General features: G+C 40.4%; 4 protein-coding genes and 1 long non-coding RNA gene across 7 annotated transcripts; 2 read left to right on the top strand and 3 right to left on the bottom strand.

The window, feature by feature from the left end:
* Nucleotides 1-276: 276 nt before the first annotated feature.
* Nucleotides 277-9,804, bottom strand: rtf1 (RTF1 homolog, Paf1/RNA polymerase II complex component). Of its 2 annotated transcripts, none has more exons than XM_070920223.1 (18): nt 9,673-9,804; nt 7,895-8,005; nt 7,527-7,677; nt 6,479-6,680; nt 6,116-6,233; nt 5,704-5,815; nt 5,482-5,620; nt 5,198-5,375; nt 4,968-5,050; nt 4,773-4,860; nt 4,562-4,669; nt 4,390-4,467; nt 4,019-4,140; nt 3,583-3,640; nt 1,997-2,074; nt 1,785-1,886; nt 1,436-1,550; nt 277-1,331 (listed from the first exon to the last, which is right to left on the bottom strand). In XM_070920223.1, the coding sequence occupies exons 1-18, from the start codon at nt 9,754-9,756 to the stop codon at nt 1,225-1,227; spliced, it is 2,034 nt and encodes a 677-aa protein (XP_070776324.1). In that variant the 5' UTR covers nt 9,757-9,804; the 3' UTR covers nt 277-1,224. The 2 variants fall into 2 exon arrangements, with proteins under 2 accessions (XP_070776324.1, XP_070776326.1); XM_070920225.1 differs by having other exon boundaries at nt 6,119-6,233.
* Nucleotides 9,805-10,275: 471 nt separating this feature from the next.
* On the top strand, nt 10,276-13,420 carry ndufaf1 (NADH:ubiquinone oxidoreductase complex assembly factor 1). Of its 2 annotated transcripts, none has more exons than XM_070920208.1 (5): nt 10,276-10,430; nt 11,082-11,621; nt 12,349-12,534; nt 12,691-12,765; nt 12,922-13,420. In XM_070920208.1, exons 2-5 carry the CDS (start codon nt 11,106-11,108, stop codon nt 13,060-13,062), a joined length of 918 nt encoding a protein of 305 aa, XP_070776309.1. In that variant the 5' UTR covers nt 10,276-10,430; nt 11,082-11,105; the 3' UTR covers nt 13,063-13,420. The 2 variants fall into 2 exon arrangements, with proteins under 2 accessions (XP_070776309.1, XP_070776308.1); XM_070920207.1 differs by having other exon boundaries at nt 10,416-10,430; nt 11,079-11,621.
* Nucleotides 13,302-16,838, bottom strand: nusap1 (nucleolar and spindle associated protein 1). Its single transcript, XM_070920206.1, has 12 exons — nt 16,759-16,838; nt 16,540-16,608; nt 16,211-16,426; nt 15,801-15,960; nt 15,551-15,643; nt 15,317-15,429; nt 15,181-15,231; nt 14,900-15,072; nt 14,483-14,646; nt 14,280-14,396; nt 14,085-14,190; nt 13,302-13,974 (listed from the first exon to the last, which is right to left on the bottom strand). The coding sequence occupies exons 1-12, from the start codon at nt 16,831-16,833 to the stop codon at nt 13,887-13,889; spliced, it is 1,425 nt and encodes a 474-aa protein (XP_070776307.1). The 5' UTR covers nt 16,834-16,838; the 3' UTR covers nt 13,302-13,886.
* Nucleotides 16,839-17,387: 549 nt separating this feature from the next.
* Nucleotides 17,388-19,724, top strand: oip5 (opa interacting protein 5). Its single transcript, XM_070921114.1, has 5 exons — nt 17,388-17,548; nt 17,901-17,967; nt 18,557-18,679; nt 18,965-19,046; nt 19,576-19,724. The coding sequence occupies exons 1-5, from the start codon at nt 17,425-17,427 to the stop codon at nt 19,666-19,668; spliced, it is 489 nt and encodes a 162-aa protein (XP_070777215.1). The 5' UTR covers nt 17,388-17,424; the 3' UTR covers nt 19,669-19,724.
* Nucleotides 19,725-20,417: 693 nt separating this feature from the next.
* Nucleotides 20,418-24,642, bottom strand: LOC139298112 (uncharacterized). Its single transcript, XR_011598493.1, has 2 exons — nt 24,351-24,642; nt 20,418-23,745 (listed from the first exon to the last, which is right to left on the bottom strand). It is a non-coding gene; the product is annotated as an uncharacterized lncRNA (long non-coding RNA).
* Between the last annotated feature and the right edge of the window lie 691 nt (nt 24,643-25,333).

Here is a 25,333-nt window from a genome sequence, read left to right as displayed (position 1 = left end):
AAATTGGAAATTTAAAAGTAAAAGCATACAATGTACATGTCTCGGACCATCCAATGCAGTGTGATAATGCTGCAGTGAAAAAAAAAATCATAAATCTAAACAGAAACATGCACAAAAGGTACTTAATTACACTAACAGGAGTTAGAAATTAGGTAGAAGTCTCGTTTATTCAATTCCACGTTTCCTTCTTCTTAAAACGACAAAATAACAACTTCAGCAGGTGACTTGCGTTGCCAGTTTCACCTTTAGATTAGAAAAGACAAATTGACACAGAAGTTATGAAACAGTGCCTCTTTATTTTTTCCGCACTCACTCCAAAATGCATATTTACATGGCATGCCACATCAATACAGGAACTGACTATGGACACAATCGATAACACATAGAATCTGCTCTGGGATTTAAGGGCACGGGAGTTATCCCATGAACAACCAACCAAGAGATAACAGAAATGAAACACTTTTATAACCAGGTCAGCCATAGAAAATGGTTCCTCTTAAATCGGGTTGTTTCAAAGACTTAAAAAGTGATAAATGTCCAGTAGACATGTACTGAACTTTTTACATTTGTCAAGGAGGGCCAACTTCACGGTCGAGTCCAAGATGGTGATCATCGACACTCCGCAAAAATCGAGGCTGTTAAAATTCAGGATGGACTGCGACGGCAGATGATCATACATTTAGGGAGGGAAAAGATTTACAACAGTAATTAATTGATGGTGAGGACAGGCTGGTCAGCTCCATCAGATATTCAGTCCAGTAATTTCAAAATGCCTCAACAATCTAAGTCTTCTAAGATAGTGTCCTTGTTCAAAGTAATAATCCACAAGCGCTGTGTCCTTTCAGAAAAAAAAAAAAAGAAGACAAAACGAGAGTGGACTCCAGAAGATCGAAAAGAGGGGGGAAGAGAAGTTAAATACATTAAAAAAACCACAACTCAATATACGAGTTTGTGTGTGATAATGCAAAAATAACAAAACAACAAATATCTGGACAAGTTTCTTCTGAGAGAGATCCTTTGAGAAAAATGTTGTCTTTGCTCCATCAGTATTTCCTCTGTGTTCAGATAAACAGTCTGTTGTATCAACATTCAAACACACGTCCTCTGGGAGTCATTCACACACACTCACACTCACACTCACACTTACACTTACACTCACACATACTCTCTCCTGCACAGCCAATTACACATGCAATGTGGTTTCTGAATGATGGACTGGCCACATCAAATCAGCCCCCTCCTCTTCTTGTAGTCCTCCAGGTTGAGGGACCTGCGAGGGGCGCCGTCCTTCACGGGCAGCGAGTTGGAGCTCACGGACAGAGACTTTGCCTCTGCAGAACACAAGAGCAATATTAATATGTCATGTTTCTACAGCCAACTAAGATATACATCCGTGCTGAGCAAGTAAAACAGTGCATTGGAAGAATCATCTCACCTGCGTTGGGAACCTGTAGGTCAATCTTAACGTCAAAATCATGAACTTTAAACAAGTCCTCTGAGAGGTCAGTGGTTGGCTTAGGGACATCTTTGTCTTTTGGGTTTGCTTGACCCTATAATATAACAGAGGAAAAAATATAGAAATATAGATAAATGTTTTTTTCTGTTTGGCATTAGTGCATTCCCTTTACATCAAATCAGAAAAAAAGACTCAAAAGCTGCAACAGGACATACTGCTAGGATTTTGGCATCGTTTGCACCTCACCAAACAAGTGAAAGAAGTGAGCACCTTATGAGAATTTTATGTGAAAGTACTGGGAGTGTCTCTTTGTGCTTGTTCTACTTACCAATTTGTTTTTCTCTGTGCCAGAAGGATCTGCTGCGGACCCAGAGCCGTACTTCTGGTTCAAGTGAGCAAGAATCGCTGCGTGGACTGACGGGTCTCTGGCCTGAAGAACAGAAAATGAGCAGGTTGACAGATTAACAAAATTAGATTCAGCTGTGGTTATTACATTGTACATATAGAACATTTTACGTGAAATACTTATAGAAATCTTACATTAGACACCATGGTGGGTTTGCACTGTCTTCGTGTGAAAGGGTCCATTTGTTGGTTTTTGGCATTTTGTCCTTCAGCCTGTGAGAAAATAAACATGACTGATTTAAAAACTGCAGTAAAATCTTTTTTTCCCCTATACATGCAACACACAGTTTGAAACCACATAGTTAAGCGGTGTGCTAGAACAATGTTATGGGAACTTTCAGGTGCTTATATTCCTGTGAGACACACAGAACTCCTCACATACACTGCTGCGAGTGCCCTTTAGTGAACCACAGCGTGACTGAACACTGTCACACTGAACCACTGTACACTGTCTGACTGAACCACTGTCACACTGAACACTGTACCACTGTCACACTGTACACTATCTGACTGAACACTGTCAAACTGAACACTGTCACACTGAACACTGTCACACTGAACACTGTCAGACTGAACCACTGTCAGACTGAACCACTGTCACACTGTACACTATCTGACTGAACACTGTCAAACTGAACACTGTCACACTGTACAGTCTGACTGAACACTGTCTGACTGAACACTGTCACACTGTCTGACTGAACACTGTACACTGTCTGACTGAACACTGTCACACTGAACCACTGTCACACTGGACCACTGTCACACTGTACACTGTCTGACTGAACACTGTCACACTGTCACACTGGACCACTGTCACACTGAACACTGTCACACTGTCACACTGTCACACTGTACACTGTCTGACTGAACACTGTCTGACTGAACACTGTCTGACTGACGACTGTACACTGTCACACTGAACACTGTCTGACTGAACACTGTACACTGTCTGACTAACGACTGAACACTGTCACACTGAACACTGTATACTGTCTGACTAACGACTGAACACTGTCACACTGTACACTGTCACACTGTCTGACTGAACACTGTACACTGTCTGACTGAACACTGTCACACTGAACCACTGTCACACTGAACCACTGTCACAGTGTACTGTCTGACTGAACACTGTCACACTGTACACTGTCTGACTGAACACTGTCTGACTGACGACTGAACACTGTCTGACTGAACACTGTACACTGTCTGACTGACGACTGAACACTGTCTGACTGAACACTGTCACACTGTACACTGTCTGACTGAACAGCCGCCACATAAGGAAAACATCTGAGGTGAGGCGGCATTTCAAGGTGTTTGTGAGAAGTAAATATACCATTTGCAACCAGTTTAAAAAGACACTACTGGTTTCAGAAAACACAATCAATTTGAAAAGATGGAACGTTCCCTTCCCTTCCTTCAGTATCATTTCTGTTGTACTTGTGTCACACCACTTTGGTGCAAACAGAAACTACAGGATGTGAAGAGGATGCAACACAGGTGTTTTTAACAAATCAATTTTCAAGCACTTGCATGTTCATATCCTCTATAAGACATAGTTTGCCTTTAAGTTATAGAAGCTCCAATATGTAAAATGATCAACAAATGTGTTACAATTGATCAATTCCTACAAATGTTTCATCATTACAGCCTTAATATCAAAAAGCATTACAGTCAAACAAGCATATGTGTGAAGGTGGTTTCAGGACATTTACCACAAGAGCTTTCTCAGATTCAACGATGTTCCAGCTTCTGTTCCTCTGATTGATGTAGCTGGATGAGAAAAAGAGTTAAAGAGTCAAGACAGTCCCACTTAAAACACAGTCAGCGCCAAAACAAACACTCAATTTTATCAAAGACTGTGCATTTAAAAATATGACATGAAGCAATCCTCAGGTATATGTCTTCCCCATGTTCTTTGCATTATATTATTTGAATGTGGGACTTGAACAAAACTTGTCATTTAAGCAACCTGTAATGTTTTTTTCAACCAGTGAAAGGAAGAAGTGTACCACTGCTGATAGAAAACATGAGTGAGTGAGAATAGTTTACAGTGATTTTAACTGCCCAGTTGAAACAAGGAACCCTAAGTTTTATTAGAAAGAGTACCTGCAGAGAGATTTAAAAATATTTATAACTGTAACTGTGTACCTGATGGCAGAGATGTTCTTGGTCCTCTGTCTGTCAAGTGCTTCTGCCCTTTCCTCCAGCTCGTTCAGCTCATCCTGGATCACTTTCACTTTGTCACCATCTCCACTCTCTTCTGCCATGGCCTTCAATCAAAGCAAATACAAATGAGTAAGTAAGAGTCGCTACACAGAATCTATGGCAGATGCTGTCACCGTGTATGTTAAACGTTGGTTTATTATATATATTTGTTCATAATGTATGTGGATGAATTGGTGACCAGGCTAGACATTGAACATATAAAAGGATGCAAAGATCATTATGAACTAACCACATCATCAATCACATCGTCATTTTCTCGAGGCGACACAAAAAGATAAGGTCTTTTTCTTTACCTTATCTTTGAGTAACTGCGTCTTCTTCATGGCATAATTTGGTGGCGCTTTTCGGAATCTGTCCTTCTCTTTAACAATCTGCAGCGAGTAAAGACAAAAAAGGTTTTGTTCCACTGCACAATGCATGAGGCCAGAGAAATTCATCAATTCAAATATAGAGAAACAGGCTTACATCCTCAATGTCTTTGTCGTTGAACTTATAGTTCAGAGCTTCTTTGATGGACTGCTCTTTTTTGGTGATTTCGTCAAGAGTTGGTACTTGCATTCCAGCAACCATCATCTGGAAAGGAGAAAAAAATAATCAACACACAAAACTTGAGCTTCTCCTATCTTACTTTACAGCCTACTTAAATTGATGTTACAGCCGACGCAAACACACTTACCGCCTCTTTCCACTTCATGAACTCGCTCTCTGTAAACTCCTGATTCGATACAAACTCAAGCCTGAACACCCGCGTGTCACCGCCATGCCTGAAGAAGATAAACAATCAAAAGTCACATTGGAAGTGAAGGTCCGTTAACTGGGTCTTTATTACCTACTTATGTATATGTATAAAGCATCTGTAATGAATACCCACCTTAACTGTAATCCCTTGTTTGTTCGTGTTGATCCAAGTTGGTAAACCTTCGCTGTCTCTACTACATCCACAATTTCAGCAACCTTCCAACAAGGGAGTGTTAAAATTAAATCAGACCTCACCGATAAGCCCTTATTTAACTAAATCCAGATCTTCACTATCACCATCATACAGGAGGACATTGCTGTACAACATCAAACACCTTACAAAAAACGCTACCAAGAGCTTACCCTATAAACTGGTTTACTGCTGCTGTTCCCGATCCCTATCCTCACAAAGCAGCCAGTCACAGTCTTAGCAAAGAAGGGCATGTGGCACCAGCGCTCCAGCTTGTGTCTGGACAGGCGGACCCTGTTGAGCTCATCCGGTAGTGAAACAGGCTGAGACTTCGGTGGAGTTTCTTCTTTTCTGTTGGCAGAACACAGTCAAGAGTCAAGTTACTTCTAATCAAGGGGAAAGTGTGGTCCTGTGATAGATGTATTGCTTAAAACACAAGGAGAAGAGTAAAACGTACTCGTCATCATCATAAGAAGATGAACGCGAACTTCGATCACTTTTGACTGATGACTTGTCATCGTCTTCCTCCTCTTCCTCCTCATCGTCAGAGTAAACCTCACTGGTCTTCAAAGGTTGGCGTTTGGCCAGAAGCTCAGCTGCTCACAAAAGAGATGAAACGTCAGCTTTTGGAACCGACTGTCACAACAATCTCGCATCAGTGAAGTAAAACCACACCAACCTGTTTTGTTTTTCTTCTTCTCACGTTCAGCCTTGAGTTCTTCCATGGCCTGGGACTTTTTGTCAAGTTTTTCGTCACGTTTGGATCGTCTCTCCTTGTTGTGTGACATGACCTGAAGAGGAGTGGACATTACAATCACGCACAAAGATAAACACATGATTAAAAAAGGTGTAATGATGCCACTACATTAGCTTAACGCTAATGCTGATTCAATAAGAAAAAGCAAGAACAATCAATGCTAATAATCTATCAAGGCATTGTGAGACATCACCCAAAATACTGACAAAATTGTTTTGTGCAGAAGCATTAGAGGCAAAAAACTTTAATGTCTCCATCATGACTCTTAGGAGCAAATCATAGTGACATTCAATATCAGTCTAATAGTTTAAAATGACACTGAAACCGGACTCACCACTTGTGTGTCTGGAACCTGAGATAGCTTCCTTTTTTCTTGCTCTTCCTCCTGCTTCTTTTTCTTCTCCTCTTTCTCCTTCTTCTTTGCCGTCTTCAGCTTCTTCTTAATTTCAAAACTGTCAAAACAAACAAAGTCTTGAATAAATAAACAGACACACTCAGCAATGTTAAAATGCCAGACTGCATGAACGTTTCCTCACTTTTTATTGCAAGAGAGTGAAATGAGGGAAATTTGAGAAAAATCTCAAAAGATTTAACATTCTTTCAAAATGTCTCTTTGTGAAATTCCACTGATCCACGTCTCTTCATGTGTTTTACAGCAATATTCTTGCCACTCCTCTCTCACATCACCACCACTCACCGTCTCTTTAGCACCTCTCGCTTCTCAATTCTGTTGAACAGCTCTTGCTCTCTCTCCTTCTCCGTCATCTGCTCCAGCCGAGCTCTGTCCTCCGCATCTCCCATCAAGTCGTCGTCGTAACCGTCCCTGAACACATCGTCCTCGGAGGAGTCCGAGTCGGAGCTGGAGGACGAACTATTGCTCTCTGAATCAGACACCTCACCTGATGAAGCGCAATTCATAGGCACAAACAGAGATCATTCAGCTGACTTCAGTTCTTATCCAGAGTGCAGCGACACAAACACAACACTACAGGGCAGGAACGTCCTGATGAGAATGGGCTAAATTAAGCCTGACAAACTTACACTCCTTTATTTTACCCCATTATGCTCAGTCTACACCAATATTCATAAGTCTCATAAAGATTAAACTGCTTTTTTTCAACATGACCAATACGATATGGCACCTAACCCAAGTACAAATTGAATGTGACTTATTCTCTAGTTTTTTTAAATATATTTCAGAGCCAATTAATTTCTTACAGTTTGTTTACTTGGTTATTTCAAAATGAAAGAGAGCAATTAAAGAGAGGCTATGGTGCAGGCTATTTTTTTCATGCCAAGCATATCTTAATCATCTTGGATACTTGTACTGGAGTTTGACCAGATTTCCAGAACCTTTTCCCAAAGACATTTCCAGGTTTTCCAAAATGTGTAACACAAATAAACAAACAACAGATTAGACACTACATTGTGTGTGAGCTGGGTAAAAGGGGATGAGTGAGTGAGTCACCTAATCCCAGCCACCTGAAATACCCGCGGACATGGCACTCAGGTGATATGTGTAATCTACTCTTTAGAAAGTGTCCTGCCACTCTGCTTTGCACTCTGTGTAAGATGACATAAACTTGTGTGAAACCGAGCTGTCACCGCAACATGGCTACTGAAACAATTGTGTAAGACAAATGATTACACAGTGTGGCTCTTTGGAGAAGTTTAAGACGAAATAAGAAGAAATTAAGTAAAACTGTTTGTAGAGCATATATTTCCCATGAACACTGAAGACGTACCCTCCTCTGGTGCAGAGCTCTCAGCCGAGCTGTCTCCATCTGAGCTGCCAGACGCCGTTGTTTTATTAACCTTCTTCTTTGTAGCGTTCTTCTTCTCAGACCCTTTCCCTTGCTTAACCTTCTTCTTGCCTTTGGTGCCACCCACAGTCCACTAGACAAAGGAGTGAATAATTCAGTTTTGGTTATCAACTAGATATAACTGACAGAGAATAGTGATCTATTCTTTTGGTGAGAAAGTATTTCTGGTATTGCAAAGTGCTGGATAAAAACATAAGAACTCTGACATGTTTAAACTGCATTTTCAATGTTTTGTTATGTACTAAACTGAAAAGTGAAGTAATTTAGAGAAAATACTAGGACTGGCGTACTTCATCATCACTATCCGATGTCTCAGAGTCTGTAGAAGCTGCAGGTTTGTTAACCGGCTCTTCCTGCTCACCCGAATCAACCCTTTTCCTCTTCGCCAAAGACAAGAGCTCCTGAAAATGAGAACATCATAAATCACACCAAGTGGAAAAATGCCTCCTGCAAGTATAGCCCTGCTCATACTTGGAAATAAAATGTGTCTTGGATGTTCCAACCCCAGGTGTGTAAATAAACCCAAGAAGCATGCAGGATGCATTGGGATCCAATTTTTCAGGCCACATTCAGAAGTGAGGTTCATATGGCTGCATATATACACTGCTGGTTACTGACTAACCTAGTGGGCACAAGCAAATGTGTATTTTTGTTCAGCAGCGTTCAGTTTCCCACAGGTAAAATAACATGTGAGCAAGGAAACAAAATCCCGTCACAAGCGGTCAGGTGTGAGCAGCAATTTGTCTCAACTGCATTTATGCAGAACTTTGATTAAAGATACTACTTCTTGATTGGGTCTGAATACATCTGAAGATCATACATGAAAGCAAGAATGTGAAGCTAAATAACAAAGCCCGGAAAATGTACATGCACATAGCTGAACTCCTATTCTGCTGAAAATCCATAGAGATAGGCTCAGAATAGGGATGCACCGATCCAGTGCACTGTGTCGGCACATCGGCACAGATACTGATGTCACCAATCCACATTTTCTTTGTTTGTGTCATTGTAGAATTCAGTGTTCCTGTCATAAATCACATTGGGCTGTAGACTCTGTTTTTAGCACTGCAGAAATCCCTGGCCTCATGTTAACTTACAAAAAATGATTTGAAATTTGGGGGAAAAAACAAGCACTGTTATCAGACTGATACTCTGTAGACAGCGTTGAGGTGTCGGAATCAACACTGGGAGAGACATTGTTGGATCCCAACACAATTGTAGAGCACTGACCAGGTCTTACACACACACAAAAGTACTGATGATTTGAACAACCAAGTTTAAACAAGCCTTACTGAACTCCTCTCTACTCCGCTGGTGATATGTTTTTCACTACCTGTGTCTGGCCTGTCTCTGAACACCAACTACTTGGTAGTGTACTGTCAGGTAATGTACATGGGGGTTTTAATGGTGATCAAAGTTATTGAAGCAGTAGAACTGTACACAGACATTAGACCGGGGAGCTCCTCGGTCAGCTTGTCAGCGCTTGTTTGACAACAACACCGAAATAGAACTTTAGCTCTGCGCCCATGACGTCATTCAGGAGATAAGGTTCTTCTAGCTAAATCAAGTGCGACTCGACTACGGCTTCATTCTGTGCAAACATGTCCTGTTCTTGTTTAGCCTAAAAGCTAACAATCAAATTCCCCGGCCGTGCACGGTGGTAGTCGAGCAGCGTTCACTCGAAACCAGCAAAAGGCCAATGGCGCGGCATTTTGGTGGCAACATAATACTGCATGATTGCTAGCGTTGAGTGCATCTCTCGGAATGTAACCTTAACGTTAGCTTAACTTAGCTGCTGCTACGACGCTGCTTTCCGTAAAACATCAAACACTTTCCTCGGTCCTGAACGCCTCACAGAAACAAGAGAGGAAAAACAGTTTATTTGACTGTGGGAATGTCGTGTTTACTGAGAAAGGAAGCAAGGGTTGTAAATAAGATGGGCCCACTCTCAGCTTGTTCTAGCGAGGCCAAACACAGCGCAATCAGTTAGCATATATTAGCCGCACCTCAAACTGTTGACAACCTAATAAGCGATCCCTTGTAACAAAATCTGAAAATGCGCACCTACCTGATCTAAATTATCGTCGCTAGCACTGTCTTCTGAGTCAGAGTCAATCACGACCCGACCTTTCCGCTTCTTTACATTCACCATGATTAGCTGCGCGGCTAACCTGCTAGCTACCTCAGTGTCGTCTAAATGTTTGAGGCTAGCCGTTGCTGCTACCTAGCTAGTTGGCTCTGCAGTCAGGCACACAAAGGCAGTACTGAGCATGCGCGCTTGTATTGGTGCCATAGTTACCGCTGGATTTTATGTCAGTCAGTGAAACAAAAATCATATTTATGCGTGTGCTTAATATATAAATGTATTAATGGAGTTTAAATAAAGAAAAACATGGACCAGCAAGCGAGGACATTGACAGTTAGCTGAGAGCAGAACTACATATTGATAGTGAGTGCGTCAGTCAGGACAGGAATCTTTGGTGCACTCGAGCTGCATTCAAGGTCCACGATAATTCAGCCTTTTACTGTTGTAAATCGGTTATTTTATGTGTTTCTAAACCGTCTCTGGTTTGACTCGCTTCTCTATGCTACACTTCTATATGAACGTGTGCTGAACGCAGCCCAAGTTCTTCCGTTGGGTCTCCCGTGTGCATCCGGACAACCTTGGATTTGTAAATGAGTGTAGTTACACGACCAGTTTCTAAATGTTTTAGCTAATCCATAACAGCGTTTTAAAGAGATGCTTGATGGTCTAAATTAGTCAAACTAAAACAACCGAAGTTGGTGAAATATCCATCCGTCCCCTTCTGGTACAACATGGTCAGAGTAAGTAGGAACAGATTATGCTAACGGTGTATTTATTATCAAATTAACTCTAGCGTTTGATCAGAAGAATGTGTCAAGTAACGTTAGCTAGCTGTTATGTATTTAAATGTCCTAAACATGGCTGTAACTAACGACTGTTTTCACTGTTGTTATCCCATAACTGTATAATTCATTTACCCAATAGAGGTGTCAAAATTATGACATAAAAACAGCTCTATTCTTCTGAATTAGTTACTAAAGTGAAACAAATCTTTGCCATGTGTGAAGCTCAGACCTGCAAATGGTTGGTATTTCTTTATATCTGAATTTAATAATTTATTAAGTAACACACCTGGAATAGATTTACAGTGTCATCAGTTTTTCAGAAAATAGATACATCGATCATTTTATTTGTCACCAGTGGGGAAACTGGTTTGCGCAATAGACGACATATGAAGATGGGCTAATAGTTTCCGCACTAGTCTGAAGTGTGTTTCCTGAAACCAAATAATAATGTAAAAAGTACACGTTGATCACAACCTGTCAAGCCAGTTGAATATGATTTTTGTTTAACATTTTGTGTCTTTGTAAATCAAAGAAACTTGATAATCCATTACCACCCTGTAACTCGAGTGTAATGGTACCACTTTTCTATGTGTTGTATCCCAGCAGTGAATCGTCCACATCACCACTGAAATGTCTCTGCCAAAGATCACACGTCTCCCCTCAGCGAGGCTGCTGAGCTCCATCCACCGCCAGCAGCAACTGCTCCTGCCCTCCATCAGTCCTCTCACTGTGCCCAGACGATCTGTGACTCCGGGTGAATACAGACGACCTGGCCAGCCCAAAGAAGACAAGTTTCCATGGCAGAAGATTAAGTTTGACTTGTCAAAGGGTTTGGAGGGGATAACGAAGCATTTCACACTGCTGAAAAAGGAGTTTTCTGACCGCTGGGTTGGTCCAGAAGGCAAGCCGATCCTTGAGCACATGTTGGAGCAGAACCGACTGATATGGGAGTTCAGAGGTCCAGAGAGCCTGGAGCAGTGGAAGGTGTCCTCGGATCGCGAGATCGGAGGCCAGAGTGAAGTTTACTTGAAGCTTGGTAAAAACAATAATACCTGTTTTGTGTACGGGACTCTGAGCTCTACTCCTCCAAGGGACGGAGAAACACGCTACAGTGGCTACTGCACCATGCGCTCACAGCAACCACTGGTTAGTGCCCAGCTGTTTTTCTTCCTAAAGTTTGTGAAATCATACTCTTCTAATGAGGTTGGGAAGCTACTGTAATCGTATCAGGGGCCATTGAGGACACTGAGTTTGTCTCAGTATTTTCTCTGGAAAATTGGGGGTTTTAGCTACCTGGGAGATGCTGTTATAGGCTGATTTCACTACTCAATATATTTAAATTTTGACTACTTTTAGCCCAATAAAAAAATAAAGTTGAATAAGTTTTTAAGAAGAAAAGAAGAAAGAGCCAGGAAATATTTTAGTATTTATCATTTTAAAGATTTTTAAATATTGTGAATCATGATACATGTTTTTTGTTTGTTCTCGGTCTCTTTACTCTCCATCTTACTGTGAGTGGAATCAAATTCATACTCTTCATAGAATGATTTCTGAAACACTCAAGACAACTTAACAGGGACTTTTCTACTACTAAACAGATACTTAAACATGTATCGATAATTGTGGAGCTTTTCTGTTGCGTGTTTCCCAGCCCGACCAGCAGCCACTTTGTATACTAACTGATATTGGTATTCATTCCAAATACACAATACACCAGCTATATTTACAGACTAGTTCCTCTTCCTCGTCTGTGGTTTATTGGTGTAAGTTTGTATTGGAATGAAAACCTGTCAACATCCAAGGTCAGTTAGGCAGTTAGATGACTTCTACAGCTGCACTAAAAGTTAACCCCCAAACGTTTTGTCTCTTCTAGGCTTCATTTGATAGAAAAAAGCATTATGATTGGTCCAGTTTCAACACCCTGCATTTGCGTGTGCGTGGCGATGGCCGTCCATGGATGATCAACATTGCAACAGAAACATACTTCTCTCACCAGAAAGATGACATATACAATTATTTCCTGTACACCAGGGGAGGACCCTACTGGCAAGATGTCAAGGTGAGCAAAAAGTAATCCCTTACAAAAAAAGTCTGTCATGAAGGTTTGCTGAGAAGTGCCATGATGCTGATACACCAGAAGAAACATCACAGAATTTGAACTTTTACTTTTAGGACTAGCTGCTTAATATTCGATGGGTTTTTGTCTCATTTTCAGATACCTTTCTCCAAGTTCTTCCTAACACATCGTGGGAGGATACAAGACGATCAGCATCCTCTCTGGCTGGACAAGGTAATTCACACTGACATGGCATTAAATACATAAATAAAAAGCAACGCTACACTGTTCAGTGCATTTGCATCATTGCCCAAAGATATTTAAAAAGGTGTCACTGTACTTTCTAATACATTTTGTTCACTTTATATGTGTATCTTTTTGTATCTACAGATAAACACCATTGGATTCACCTTGGGAGATAAAGCAGACGGTCCGTTCCAGCTGGAGATTGATTACATTGGCGTCTGCAAAGATTATGCACACACTGAGGAGTTTGCCTATGAGGTGTACAAGAGGAATCCTGAAGTTTGAGAGTAACTTCTAAAATACCGCAGATGAACTGTTATTGAAGAACAGCTGTTATACTGTAACTTCCACCTGCTTGTGGTGGACCATCAATTACGCCCCATCCATCATTCTTGGTAACGCTTCTAACATACTGTATATCTGGATTCTAGTACATCTACTGATACTTCACTGACAGTGAACCATTTCTTACACAATTGTAGCTGATGACATCTATGACAAGAGATTAACTGAGACCGCCTTGCTGCTCTTTCACAACAAAAATCAAGTTTATTCTGTAATCAGTCCTGTATATGACATGTCTTCCCCCAGTAGAATGTCAACCAACCAGATCTTAATTCACAATAAAAATATTTTGAATTTGTTTGTGGGACAGATTTCATCATCAAATCGTGATTGCACACAAATGTTAAGACCCAACACTTTTGCAATGGCAATTTCAATTTAAAACTAGAGAATTCAGACAAGGAGATCTTTTGTATAAATGTCTTTTTATCGGTCTTCACCCAAAAAAAGTAAAACAGCAAGCACATCAGCCTTTTAAGAACAAAATTACCAGTTTCAAATGCAGAAAAACAGGACATTGATTCTCTACACATCAAAATACACAAATTCATCATTAGGAGTTATATGGTGGTTAATCTATTGCATGAGTCAAATCTAAAAATGCTGCACAAACTGTTGGCTAGAAGCAGAAAATGTGAACTTGCCTACTTTTCTAACAGTAAGAAAAAGGAGACTGCAGAGATGAATGCGTCAGCTGCAGATGACAAAATATTTACACTGGAACAAACGGGCTGTACAAACGTCTACAAACAAGCACGACATTTTTACATCATGACAAGGCCTCTTCTCGCCCCAAGCATACTCTCTTTCTTCTGCTTCCGGTCTTCCATGTGTTTTTCTCTCCTGTCCCCCCTAAAATAAAAAAGATACAGAAACATCCATAAGAGGCCGATGTTGTGAGAGTAAATTGTTATGGGAGACGAATCAACATCAGCCAGTGTGTGCTTGGATTTTAGATGTACCTTGTCTGGACTTGGTGCTGTTTGAAATTTTTCTGATGCGAGTTTGAGATCAGCGATTTGTTTACTGACGTGTTTTCTTTGGCCCCTGCAAACGCCTTCAGTTTACCTATTAAAAGAAAAAAAAACATAACATATTTGTCCGTCTACTGATACTATATTTCAGTGAAGCAGAGAAATTACAAAGTGGTTTTGTACCTGTATGAGGTTTGTAGGTGAGGGGACGAGACAGACTCGCCTTCAGATCAAAGTTTGACTTCTTTTGTGTTCCGGGGGTTGTTGAAGTACTTGTGTTGCCAGTGAAAACAAACGGTCCTTTGTAATTCAGGAGGAACAAAAATAATCACTCACTTTATACATGTAAGCAAATTCAAATATTTTTCCCAAGGATGTAAAGGTACCTGGAGTTTTTGTGGCAGAGAAAGTTGAAGTCTTGACATTGTTGGGCTTTCCTCCATCAGCAGTCGGCTTTTGTGGGGTGCTTGAGGTGACACAGGGAGACATGCGTGCCGGCGTCTTCAGCACGGACCTCTTATGCTCATTGTCGTGAGTGGCTTCTGAGAACCTGCATACAAACGCACTTGGTTGTTAAAGTATTGCATTGAATACTACATACACAGCACCTATAAGAAGTATTTACATGGAAGATTTCATGTTATATTGTTTATAACATTGAATCAAAGGAGGTTTAATGGGCTTTTCAGACAGTAATCAACAAAAAGACTAATGTTAAAGTGGAAAGAGGTGTATACTTAGGGCAGTATCTTATGCAAACATGTATGTTGTATTGTATTTTATTAATTGCTGTCTCAGCTCACCGAACATTGATCCTGCGAGTGGAAAGGACGGACGGTCTGAACGCAGCAGCTTCCTTCCCAGCAGGTTTATTTGGAGGAGCTTTACTGGCCGAAGTGTGTCTGCGTTTGTCCTCAGCTGCTCTCTTATTTAACGGGACAGGGCTGAACATGGAAGCACGACTCAGATTTGCCCTCTGTAAAATATATGCATACAGGTAATCACCTTCACTGCACTCTGGTTGTAGTTAATATACTGCTAAGCTGTAGTGTCTGAACAGTTATGGCTGCAAAATGATACTTACCACTTGCGTTTTTCCATCAACTGGCTGCAGCGTAGTTTTGTCTGAAGGCTTCTAAAAAATAAAATGGAATATAACAATCAATCAAGTTCACTTACAGAATAAAGACAGCCAAGACTGTTTAGCAGCTTTTGAGTACCTTCAGCTCTTTAACTGAACTTCTGTAAGTCTCCACCTGCTTGTTCTTTCGCTGGACATAGGAGTCAATCGACTCCATCTTGTTAAAATGTGCTTCGTGGAGTTTTTTGAAGTCTAGAAAAGAGACATCATTTAAAAAAGATATTTTGAGAGTTGTAGTGGAAAACCACTTCTTCACTGTTATGCAGTCATTGATTTTTTGGTTCAAAAGGAGGAGAAAAAGCAAAGAACTTACTGGGAGTGACAGGCTTCAACAACGGCCTGTTCTTCTGCTGGAGATTTTGGTAGCGTGGGATTTTACCAGGTTTGGACACTTTTGGTGCTTTTTCTGGGCACAAGAATGTATGTAAAAATAAGGATTAGTATGTGATCATAACTTCATGTTTAAGATAGTGGTGACACATTAGGCTCCAGAAGGAACAGGCTAATGAAAGCGGAAGAAACTAACAGTTACAAGTTTGCTTTCTTCAAACCATATTACTGACCTGCATCACCATGCACAGCTGCTACATCCTTAATGTCAGGCTGCTGCTCACTGCCAGTGGCCTGGGGCTCCGTTTCAGTTTTGTCAGAATCCTTGGCAGAGGACACTTTTCTCTTCTTAGCACCACAGGCTTCAATGGCTGCAGCCACTTCAGTGTCACCCTTTAAGGAACAACAGTTGTTTAAGTCTTTAATCCTGCTGAATGCAATGAATACTTTGCATATTTGTACCAATGAGGGGTGGTGGACACACACACACACACACACACACACACACACACACACACACACACACAGTGCTGGGATGTGATGCAAGCTTAGACTTTTCTTCACAAGTGTTTATTACATGCTATTTAATTGTAGTTCTGTTCGTGTGGTATTTAGGTGTTGAGTATGTTATGATGTGTAATACCTCTGCAGCACTTGGAGGTAACTTGGCATCACACTCAATCACTGTTGCAACATCAGAGATCTTTCTCTTGGTACCGTTTCTTTTGCCTCGACGTGTGTTCACAAACACAGTGGGGCTGGAAACTTCTTCCTTGCAAGATGCATCTTTATTTTCATGAGCACCGTCTTGTGAGGCATTTGCGTCCTCTTGAACAGCAGTGACATCCTTCTCTTGTCCCTGGAAAACACCACAATAATACACCAGTATGTACAGATGAGATATTAACAAAGAGGGCATGGTTTAAGGCTGATTTTGCAATGAAATATCAGCATTGACCAAGTTTAAATTACCTGCTCTTCCTCCTCCTTGTTCTTTTCTTGTTGATAGTGCTGCTTGATCGCTTTCAGGAGTTTATCGGCCTGTTTTTGAATCAAAAAATGTTAGCTTGTCACACGCCCAGTTACACGTAAACGTAAACGTTAGCTTACAGTAACCGTTAGCTAGCGTAACACAAACCTCATCAAGCTACCGTTCAGAATAACCTCCAAGTAAGTTATTGCTAAGTTTACCTTCATGTTCGCCTTGAGCCCGAGCTCCTTAGCGAGGCTTCGCAACTCCGCATATTTCATGGAGTCAAAATCCATGTTGGTGTGATAGTTTATTCCGTTTGGTGAGAGAGGAAATAGGCATACACACGTTTAGATTCTCTTGCACTGTGAGCAGTGGCGGCGCCGGACGGTTAAAGCTACTCCGATTCAAAACACAGCAGCGGGAGCCGTTTGATTGGCTCCTGTGTGTGAGCGGATGTGCCTCGCAGCCAATCAGAGCGAAGGTGCCTTTTTAGCGATCTGCCCATTGTCAACGTAAAATATGAGCCGTTGATTCTCTGTCGGTTACGTTTTCGCTTGAATGTCATCGCTTAAAATGAGTAAAACATTCATTACTTTAGCACAAGCTTATTTAACACTCACTTGTTTCATTATGTTAAATGTTTACAACGAATGTTCTTTGGCATTATATCGGCCTTTCTCCCATTACTCCAGATGGTGGCAGTGTTACACCGAGAAGCAAGCTAACGTCACAGCGCGCCGAAGTCAAACCGGAGGAAGAGCGACTGCTTTCTGATCGCGACTTCAAATTCACAAGCGGGACAACTAGCTAGCTAGGCCCCGTGAAACTTCAGAAACATGGAATTTGACAACAGCGTCTTAATCCAACGTACCGGCGGCGTAAAGATGGCAGCGAAGGAGGAACACCAACAGCGGACGACTCTCCACTGTCAGCAATGCAACACTGTTTTGGGGGACTCCCTCGGCGTCTGTGGGGAGATTAAATGCATGGACTCTATCATGTGTCTAAGTAAGTTCACTTCATCTCTCACCGATTACTGTTGACTCAGACAATAATAGAAGAGTTGTTTGGATCGGAGTCAGCTCATGTTGGTAAATTGACCTGTTGTTGCTTGACGAGCGATGGGCGGGTTGAGTTTATGGTCACCGCATTAACGGTGGGGTATCATAGTTATTATAATATTTTTATGATCTTGTTTTATTATGTAATGTGAAACCTATTGCATTTGTTTAGTGAAGTGTCATTTTGTATTTACCATTTGTTTCCTAGCATGTTGTTTAATTTGTGTCTTGCAGGGCTACTGTACGCTCCCCATCCCAATATCATATTAATACATACCTTGCTGCTTGTCTCCCTTCAGGAGTAACCAGTGACGTGGTCATCGGTGATGCAATAGAATCAGGACGTAAAGGGGAAATGGCTAATTGGTGAGTGGAAAAAAACAAAAATAATGGTGTTTTGGCTTTTGGAGAGCTACAAATATGCCTTAGCATTTATTCAACTGGATAAAATGTTGTGCTCGTGTAGAGGAAATTTGTTAAAAGCACAGTTACAGTAGACAACTTCGCAAAACTTTATCCTGTGGGTAATAATTAGTAATGGTAAGGTTTAATAATGTATAAAAATCATACTATTCTTTCAGTCTTTGTAAAGTCCTTACACTTACTTGTGATTAAGATGCACATCTTAGGAGCTTTGTTGTTTTCACTCCTCTGGTGACACACACATCTATAACATACATACAATAAAGTCAGATTTAGGATTAAAATATTGAAATTATGATCTAAATTCTTGCATTTTAAACAGTTTTCTGTTTAACATACAGTTCTTTCAATGAGCCCTCGAGCATGACACATAGACTGTGGTTGTGTTTGCATTAGTCACACATTAAAGCTCTATCCTCCACCGTCACCTACAGGTTATCGACTGTGATTAAGGAATGTGTTGCTCTACAGTCATGACTGAAAGGTTTCTCTCGGTGTCCTATTTGTTTTTATCGCTGTTGTTTCCTCTCAGCATCTACAGCTCTCTAAAGTGTCGCGGCTGCCGCTCTGCTGTGGGGAGAGTTATCCACTCAGCCCCGGCACGTTTGGCCATGGCTCGCTCTATCTTCCTCCTCTACAAAGCAAACATCAGTTGGTAAGCTCTGCTGCCTCTGTGAGTACACAAGCATATTGACTTCTTGTGTACAGGTTTACTGTTGTGTGGAGAGGCCAACATAAACAAGTGCCTCATGAGCTTTGTCCATCGTATGAATGGCTTTTTTAAAGCTCAGGTTAGAGATGAAACGCAGCCAGTTTCACATGTTTTAAAAATACATTAGTGACCGATTCTTTGTCATTCTGTGGATAGTGTTAGTGTGAAAAGATTTTAGGCTACATCACTTGGTCCTTGAAACCTCCCTTCTCCAATTTTTCTCTGCAGTTACATCCTCAACAGCAGCTCAATGGTGAAAGCATCCACACTTACATTCGATCTGAAGTCCTTCAGAGAAAGCATGAATGAGGTGAGTGGCAATGGAGCCTAATGTTGTTTTTATTCTGAGGATGAGGAATAATACCTGCATATACAACTGCAGTGCTTCATTTCATTCTTTTACTCACTTAATAATGTCATAATCTGAGTACTATCAGTAAGGAAGTGACATATGACAAGCACTTACTTGTTCTATGAGAGGTTAATTTACTTGGTATGATCTGGCCATTTTTATTCGGCTAATTAAATCATTTTTATACGAGTAATTTTGCCCCACTGAGGAGTACAAGCTGTTAATTAAGTTTCAGCCAGTCAGCGTGACGCCCGAGTATCACCGTAGGCTACAAGCCTCAGCTGCACTGAAGAAGCCTTTTGGTTGAGTGGCAAATCAGCATTCCAGCAAATCCCTTTGAATGTGTACATTTAGATGTTTTCCTATGTGTTCAAAAGTTCGAGTGTGACAAAAGGACTACTGTGTAAAGAAATTCCAGGCAGGAATGATTGATGCTTTGGGCAAAAAAACCAAAAACCCTTTGACTGAAATTGTTTGTCCACTGCAGGTGAGACAGCAGTTTGAAGCACAGTTGGATCAGATGGCACACATTAAGAGCAGACTGGCCGACAGGAGTGTTGCCAGTGTATTGGACAAGTAGTGTGCACAAGCAATCTAGACTGTACCTGGTCCTGGCCTCTTGTAGACCAGCTTGTGTTGTAATTTGTTGTTTTTTTGTTTTGTGTTTCCATTAAACATTGTTTGGTGATGCGGCATTGCTGTCTCGGTCTTATTTATTAGTTTTGATCAATCTCAGCAGATGCATTGTGGATATTGTGGTGCAGTAAAAACGCACTCCTCCTGTCTGGGTCCATCTATCAATATAAAATATATATAACAGTTGAAACAAAACCAAGGATTTCTGGCTAATTTTCCACTTATTGTCTACAACTGTCAAACTTTTAAGACCTCTTAAATCTTTCCAACTTCCTGTGAGACCTGTGAGAGAGTGCTGACAATGTTTGTATTTTTAGCCATGCTAGCAGGTGGCTATGCTAAGCTAGGCTAATTGCCTCCAGGCCCATATGACAGTGGTAATGATCTTCTCATCTTCACCAACTCTCAGACAGAAACTGAATAAGCGCATTTCTCAAAATGTTGAGCTATTCCTGTAAGTAAGAACCACTCTCAGAGCAAATTTTATATATTTGTGACCCCTAGTGTTGAGAAACAATGTAGTCACTCTATTTTTCATTTAATAATTTTTTCTGGCATGTAACAAGCTTAACAGTCTCACAGGGGTTTTAGAGGGGCAATAGACTTTAGCTCTACTGCAAAGGTGATTATATTCATTATGTCATTCATTCTGTAACAGCACTCAAAACAAAAGTACACATCAACACACAACCATCCAGTTGGCACCATGCTGCATTTTATTGCTGAATTTCTGATACAGATTCTTTTTTTTTTTTAAGTTAATACAAAACCAGACAAGAGGCTCACACGTAATAAGCATGCCAATTTCCTCCCTCTGGAGTGCATAGTTTCTACACAGTCCACCTCCTCAGTGGAAAAGTTGATCAACAAAGTAATGTCATTTTACCAAAGCTTTTGCCATTTATTTTTCTCATGGGAACAAAGGTTGAATGGTGTTTTTCAGCTGCACTGTGGCTGTATTGCCATGGTCATGTTTGGCACAACAGAGTGAGAGCATAAACACTGAAAACTGCTCTCCGTTACTTCTTTTTTTTGGTGCAGTTTAGTCTGTAAAAACCACAACTGATGATCAAAGCTCCTTCAACATGCTTGCTGTTGTGTCAAACAACCGTCCCCAAGTTGTCACCTTGTCACAGAACATCTGATATGAACATTTCAATAGCCTAATTACACTCATTCACATTACAAAGTTGGATTATTGCATGCAATACAAATCATTCATTATTCTGCTAAGTCATGCATATTTTTTAAACCCATATATTCATGTTGCTAGATGCCTACTTGCTTATAAATTGTGATTATAAATCCCCACAAAGAGCATTACAGGGTTTTTAGAACACAGTATTCAAGACAGGATGGTGATGATGACGGTGCAAGTCAGTACATAGAGAGAAAGTGCTTTTCAAAAGTGTCAAGTTCATTCGTTCAGTAAGTCCTTTGCAGCCACAGAGTTACTGAAAGTCTGTATTTCTAAACAGAAGAGGTGGGTTTTTTGTGAAATGTCATTTGGAATTGAAATTTAAAGCATCTCTCATGTACCGATTGGGTTAGATTATTGGTTTGGTGTTCAAAGAATACAAGGCAGGGAAATTAGTTTGTGAAAAATATAAGTGTTTTGTTGAATTTGTCTGTAATACCACGATGCTACAGCTGTCCTCATGTACACCTTGTTCTGCAGGAAGTATCCCAAACCTTCATGGGTGATACTGTATTCTAAAGCCAAATATTATATATGACTCCCAAAAAAAGTGACTAATAGATAGCTACAGAAGGCATAAAAAGAGAGGGGGGAATCCTTTCCACATGACATTACAGACTCCTTTTAACACGTACACCCTGGCACTAAACTCATGCATTATTGTAAGTTATTGCTTCTAAAACTCTAATCAAATACAATTTTATGGATTAAAATATATCGCTCTGAATCCCAAAACTATGAGGTATTATGTACAATACAATGTCATGGTGAGATCTTAATTCTAGGACTAAAATACTACATCGGATCCCTAGCAATTATATCCAAATCTAAGATTAAAGTACTACTCTTAATATAACGTTTCTATCATTGTCACATCCGGGACTCGTTATTTGGGAGCTTTTTGGCCGTTGCATAATAACTACCTAATGCTTGAGAGCGCATGAATACAATTTATTTTTCCAAATAAGAATCCTAAGAGTGTACAGCAGTTCTGTTAGAAAGCACTTACTTATATTGAGTGTATACGCCTATATATAACTACTTGAATCAATACTTATTAACTGCATACCCTGATTGTGTCATACTTTAATTGTATTTTCACCATGCAACGTATTCTACACCCGAAACATGGAATAAAAAGGAGATCTTGCATTATTCTAAGATTTTAGGGCGAAGCTGTATCTAAATGTGGTGTATTTAAAAAGGTATAGTCCGTCAATCTAACACCCTTTAATTTTTCTGAAATGGTTTCCTCAGTTTTGAGCTCCAGCTTAGTCTAGAAATCGATTTCACTTCATGAAGCAAGCATCACTACTGGTCATGCATGGCTACTATAAGGTTGGCACCACAGTCCCGCTAAATAAGCTAATGCACATGAGTCTATACATATCTTAATGGAAGACATTGGTGATTTTGTTGCTTTCAAACAACTTGTCACTTGTTTATACAATATACAGTTTGGTCAACAACATGACAGTTAAGATCAAATATTGCACAAATCCCGATAAATGTGATTTTTTTTTAAATATATATATATATAAATCATATAAAAATGAACAAATGAGACCAGGGTTTCCTTCAGGTGAGAGCTTACTGACACATAGAGACAGCAGGTAGAGACGAAGCATGATGTCTGATCAACTGGGCGAGCCAGATTCACTTTTTCTGGGATTATTTTGTCTCGCGGTTCATGGCACAAAAGGAATCAAATTCTGTCTCTACCTGCAACGTGTTAAGAATGTCCTGTTTATACGTCTCTTATATGGTTACAAAACGTCAACAAATAAGAGCAGGGGAAAGACTAATGAAGCATAAAATTGGACTAGACTTTTGTAATAAAAGATTAACTTTAAATACTCCAGGTTGCCAAATTCTAGGGATCTCAAGGATTAAATCACGAGGAATATTTCCGAGTTTGTCTCTACCTGCAATATGTGAATAAACCTGCAGACTTGACAAAAGAGAGCACAAAAAAATGCAAAAATTAGAGCATGGAGTAAAAATACTATCTTGTGAGCTTCCTATAGAACAGATGCATAGGGGACCACAGTTTGAGTGAGTCAACATTTTCATCAAAATGGCTGAACTGAAAGTAAATGTGCATCATGTGCTTCTGGGCTGCTCGTTCTTTTCCTATTCACCGGTCAACAAAGTCACTTTTTAACCCTCTAAAACCAAATTCATCCAGGAATGATTTATAAGACTGCTGTGGCGCTTGACAACCATTACGTTACTTGTACTGATCACCCTCCCTTTCACTCCTGTTGGACTTGTTATGGTGATGAGGTAGTGCAAAAAACAGAAAAATACACCCTATGAGTCTAATTTAATCACAGGCCTTGATCTTTGCTACAGTATCATGTGTCTTTGCTTTCTTCCCAGGAAATGGGAGCAGTTTGTTCATTATCAAACTGCTTTGATCTAATTAAATAACGTGTGAGGATTTTCTTTTCTTTTTTTACATATTCAGGAAGCATCAGTGACTACATTTACATGCAGCCTCAGAGGGCTACATGTAGACGTAGTCAGAGTGATGGAAGTCAGACCACAATCTTGGCAGATGTCCTGACTGACGATCATGCTGCAGAAACAGGACGGGGGACTGTGGAGGAGAGAGAGGGCCAATGTCCCAGCAACAGCAGGAAGGAGGGCATCCGTGTCCCAAAAGCCCAAAAGAGGTCATCTTCACAATGACTCTTCATCCTTTACCTCCGCAGGTCTGGGTGGCCGTGGAGGTGATCTGTCGATGGTGCTGGGGCTGATTTGAAGGGAGATGCTCCTCCAGTCGGAGCTTTTAAAACTGCATTGACTGGAAAACCCATCCTAGAATAACAATTCACACATAATTTCTATATTATTGAACAGTTTAGTTTGAATTTGTCTCTTCAAAAGTGGAACGGCTGAAAGACAAGACTATATTAATGATGTCAATATAATATGTAAATATGCCTGTTACAATTTGACATCTTCAAATGTCTTGTTTAATCCAACAATCAAAAAAAACAAAGTTAATAAGTTTACAGTGATATAAAACAGAGAAAACAGCAAATATCCACATCGAAGAAGCCAAAACTAGGGAATGTTTGATATTTCTGCTTAAAAAAGGACTTGAATAACTTCTATACAAATTATCACAATTGTTGCAGATACATTACCTGTCGACTAATCGATCTATCGACTCATTGTTCAGCTTTAATTTGGACAAATCCTAAACGTATAAAGAACGTAAAAAACATGGATTATTGTTAAAAGGCCATCGAAGTGCTCTGACGTCCAGCTATGGGAGAGAGTTGTCTGGTCCGGTAGATACAGATCTTTGAGTTTAAAACCACTGCAACAGCCAAATGCATATTTAATGTAAGAGTGTGTAAGTGTGTCAACGCTGCTTCACGGCTCTGGCATGATTGAGATGAGTGAGAAGCACTGACCTTGGTGTGAGCGTTGGTCCGAAATGATGCAGAGGTATTTCCGCTGTGGTTCGAGCTGCAGCTGCTCGTAATGATAAACAAAAGCCAGGGGGGTTTCTTCCTCTACGGGGACACATTTAGGTCTCCCAAACTGGACGTCTGCCGGGTTTATTCCGGGGAGAATTGGCCGCGTCGGGCGAGGACACATTTCGAGAAGAACAAACCGAAAACCTCCGGGCCCCCTTTTCTCCCCTACGTACAAGCCGGGGGGGAGAAGGTCCCCTTGTCCCTTTCTCCGCACACCCTCAGCTCTACGCCATTTTCGCCCTGTTACTACGAGCCAACGGAAGAGTGCGACGATTGTCTCGGCGACCTGTCAATCAAAATTAAAGCCCGCCCCGGAAGTTCTTCTTCTTCTTTAATCCTGACAGGTATCAGTCAGCTTTATGGTGCGTTTACTGCCGCTAACTGAACAAGTATGATCAGAATGAACAAAAATCAATACATTACTGGAGTTATTTTAAGTGTAGGTTAGTGTGTTGGGATCAACACTAAATTTTGCTTAAGCATTACAAGCACTTATTTTGAAGAACATGCCCTTTAAGAGTTAATTTCTGATGTATAAATATTAGCTAGGCTTTCAATGTATGCTTGGTGGCATAGCTAACTGCTGTGATTTAGTTAGCGCTGAAAAAAAATGTCGATTAATTGAGTAGTTGATCAACAGAAAATGAATCAATTTTTTTTTTATAAATCATTTAATCTTTTATCATTTTTAAAGCAGAACTGTTTGCCACTTCTCAGATTTGAATATTTGCTTTCCTTTTCTAATGTTTACTGACTAACCGGTTATACAATCATTTTTAACAATCCAATCAATAATGGAGATAACTGTTGAAACCCTTTTCTAATTCAGTCATATTTTATAAAATGTCTTTTCATGCAAAATAAAGTTCAGCAAAGTTAAAGCTAGTAACAGCAGCCTATTACAGAGTAATAAGTTC

The sequence above is a fragment of the Enoplosus armatus genome, chromosome 15, assembly GCF_043641665.1.
Source record: "Enoplosus armatus isolate fEnoArm2 chromosome 15, fEnoArm2.hap1, whole genome shotgun sequence".
NCBI classification, from domain to species: domain Eukaryota; kingdom Metazoa; phylum Chordata; class Actinopteri; order Centrarchiformes; family Enoplosidae; genus Enoplosus; species Enoplosus armatus.
The sequence above is the reverse complement of the archived record's forward strand: the minus strand, read 5'-3'. Positions and strand labels throughout refer to the sequence as shown.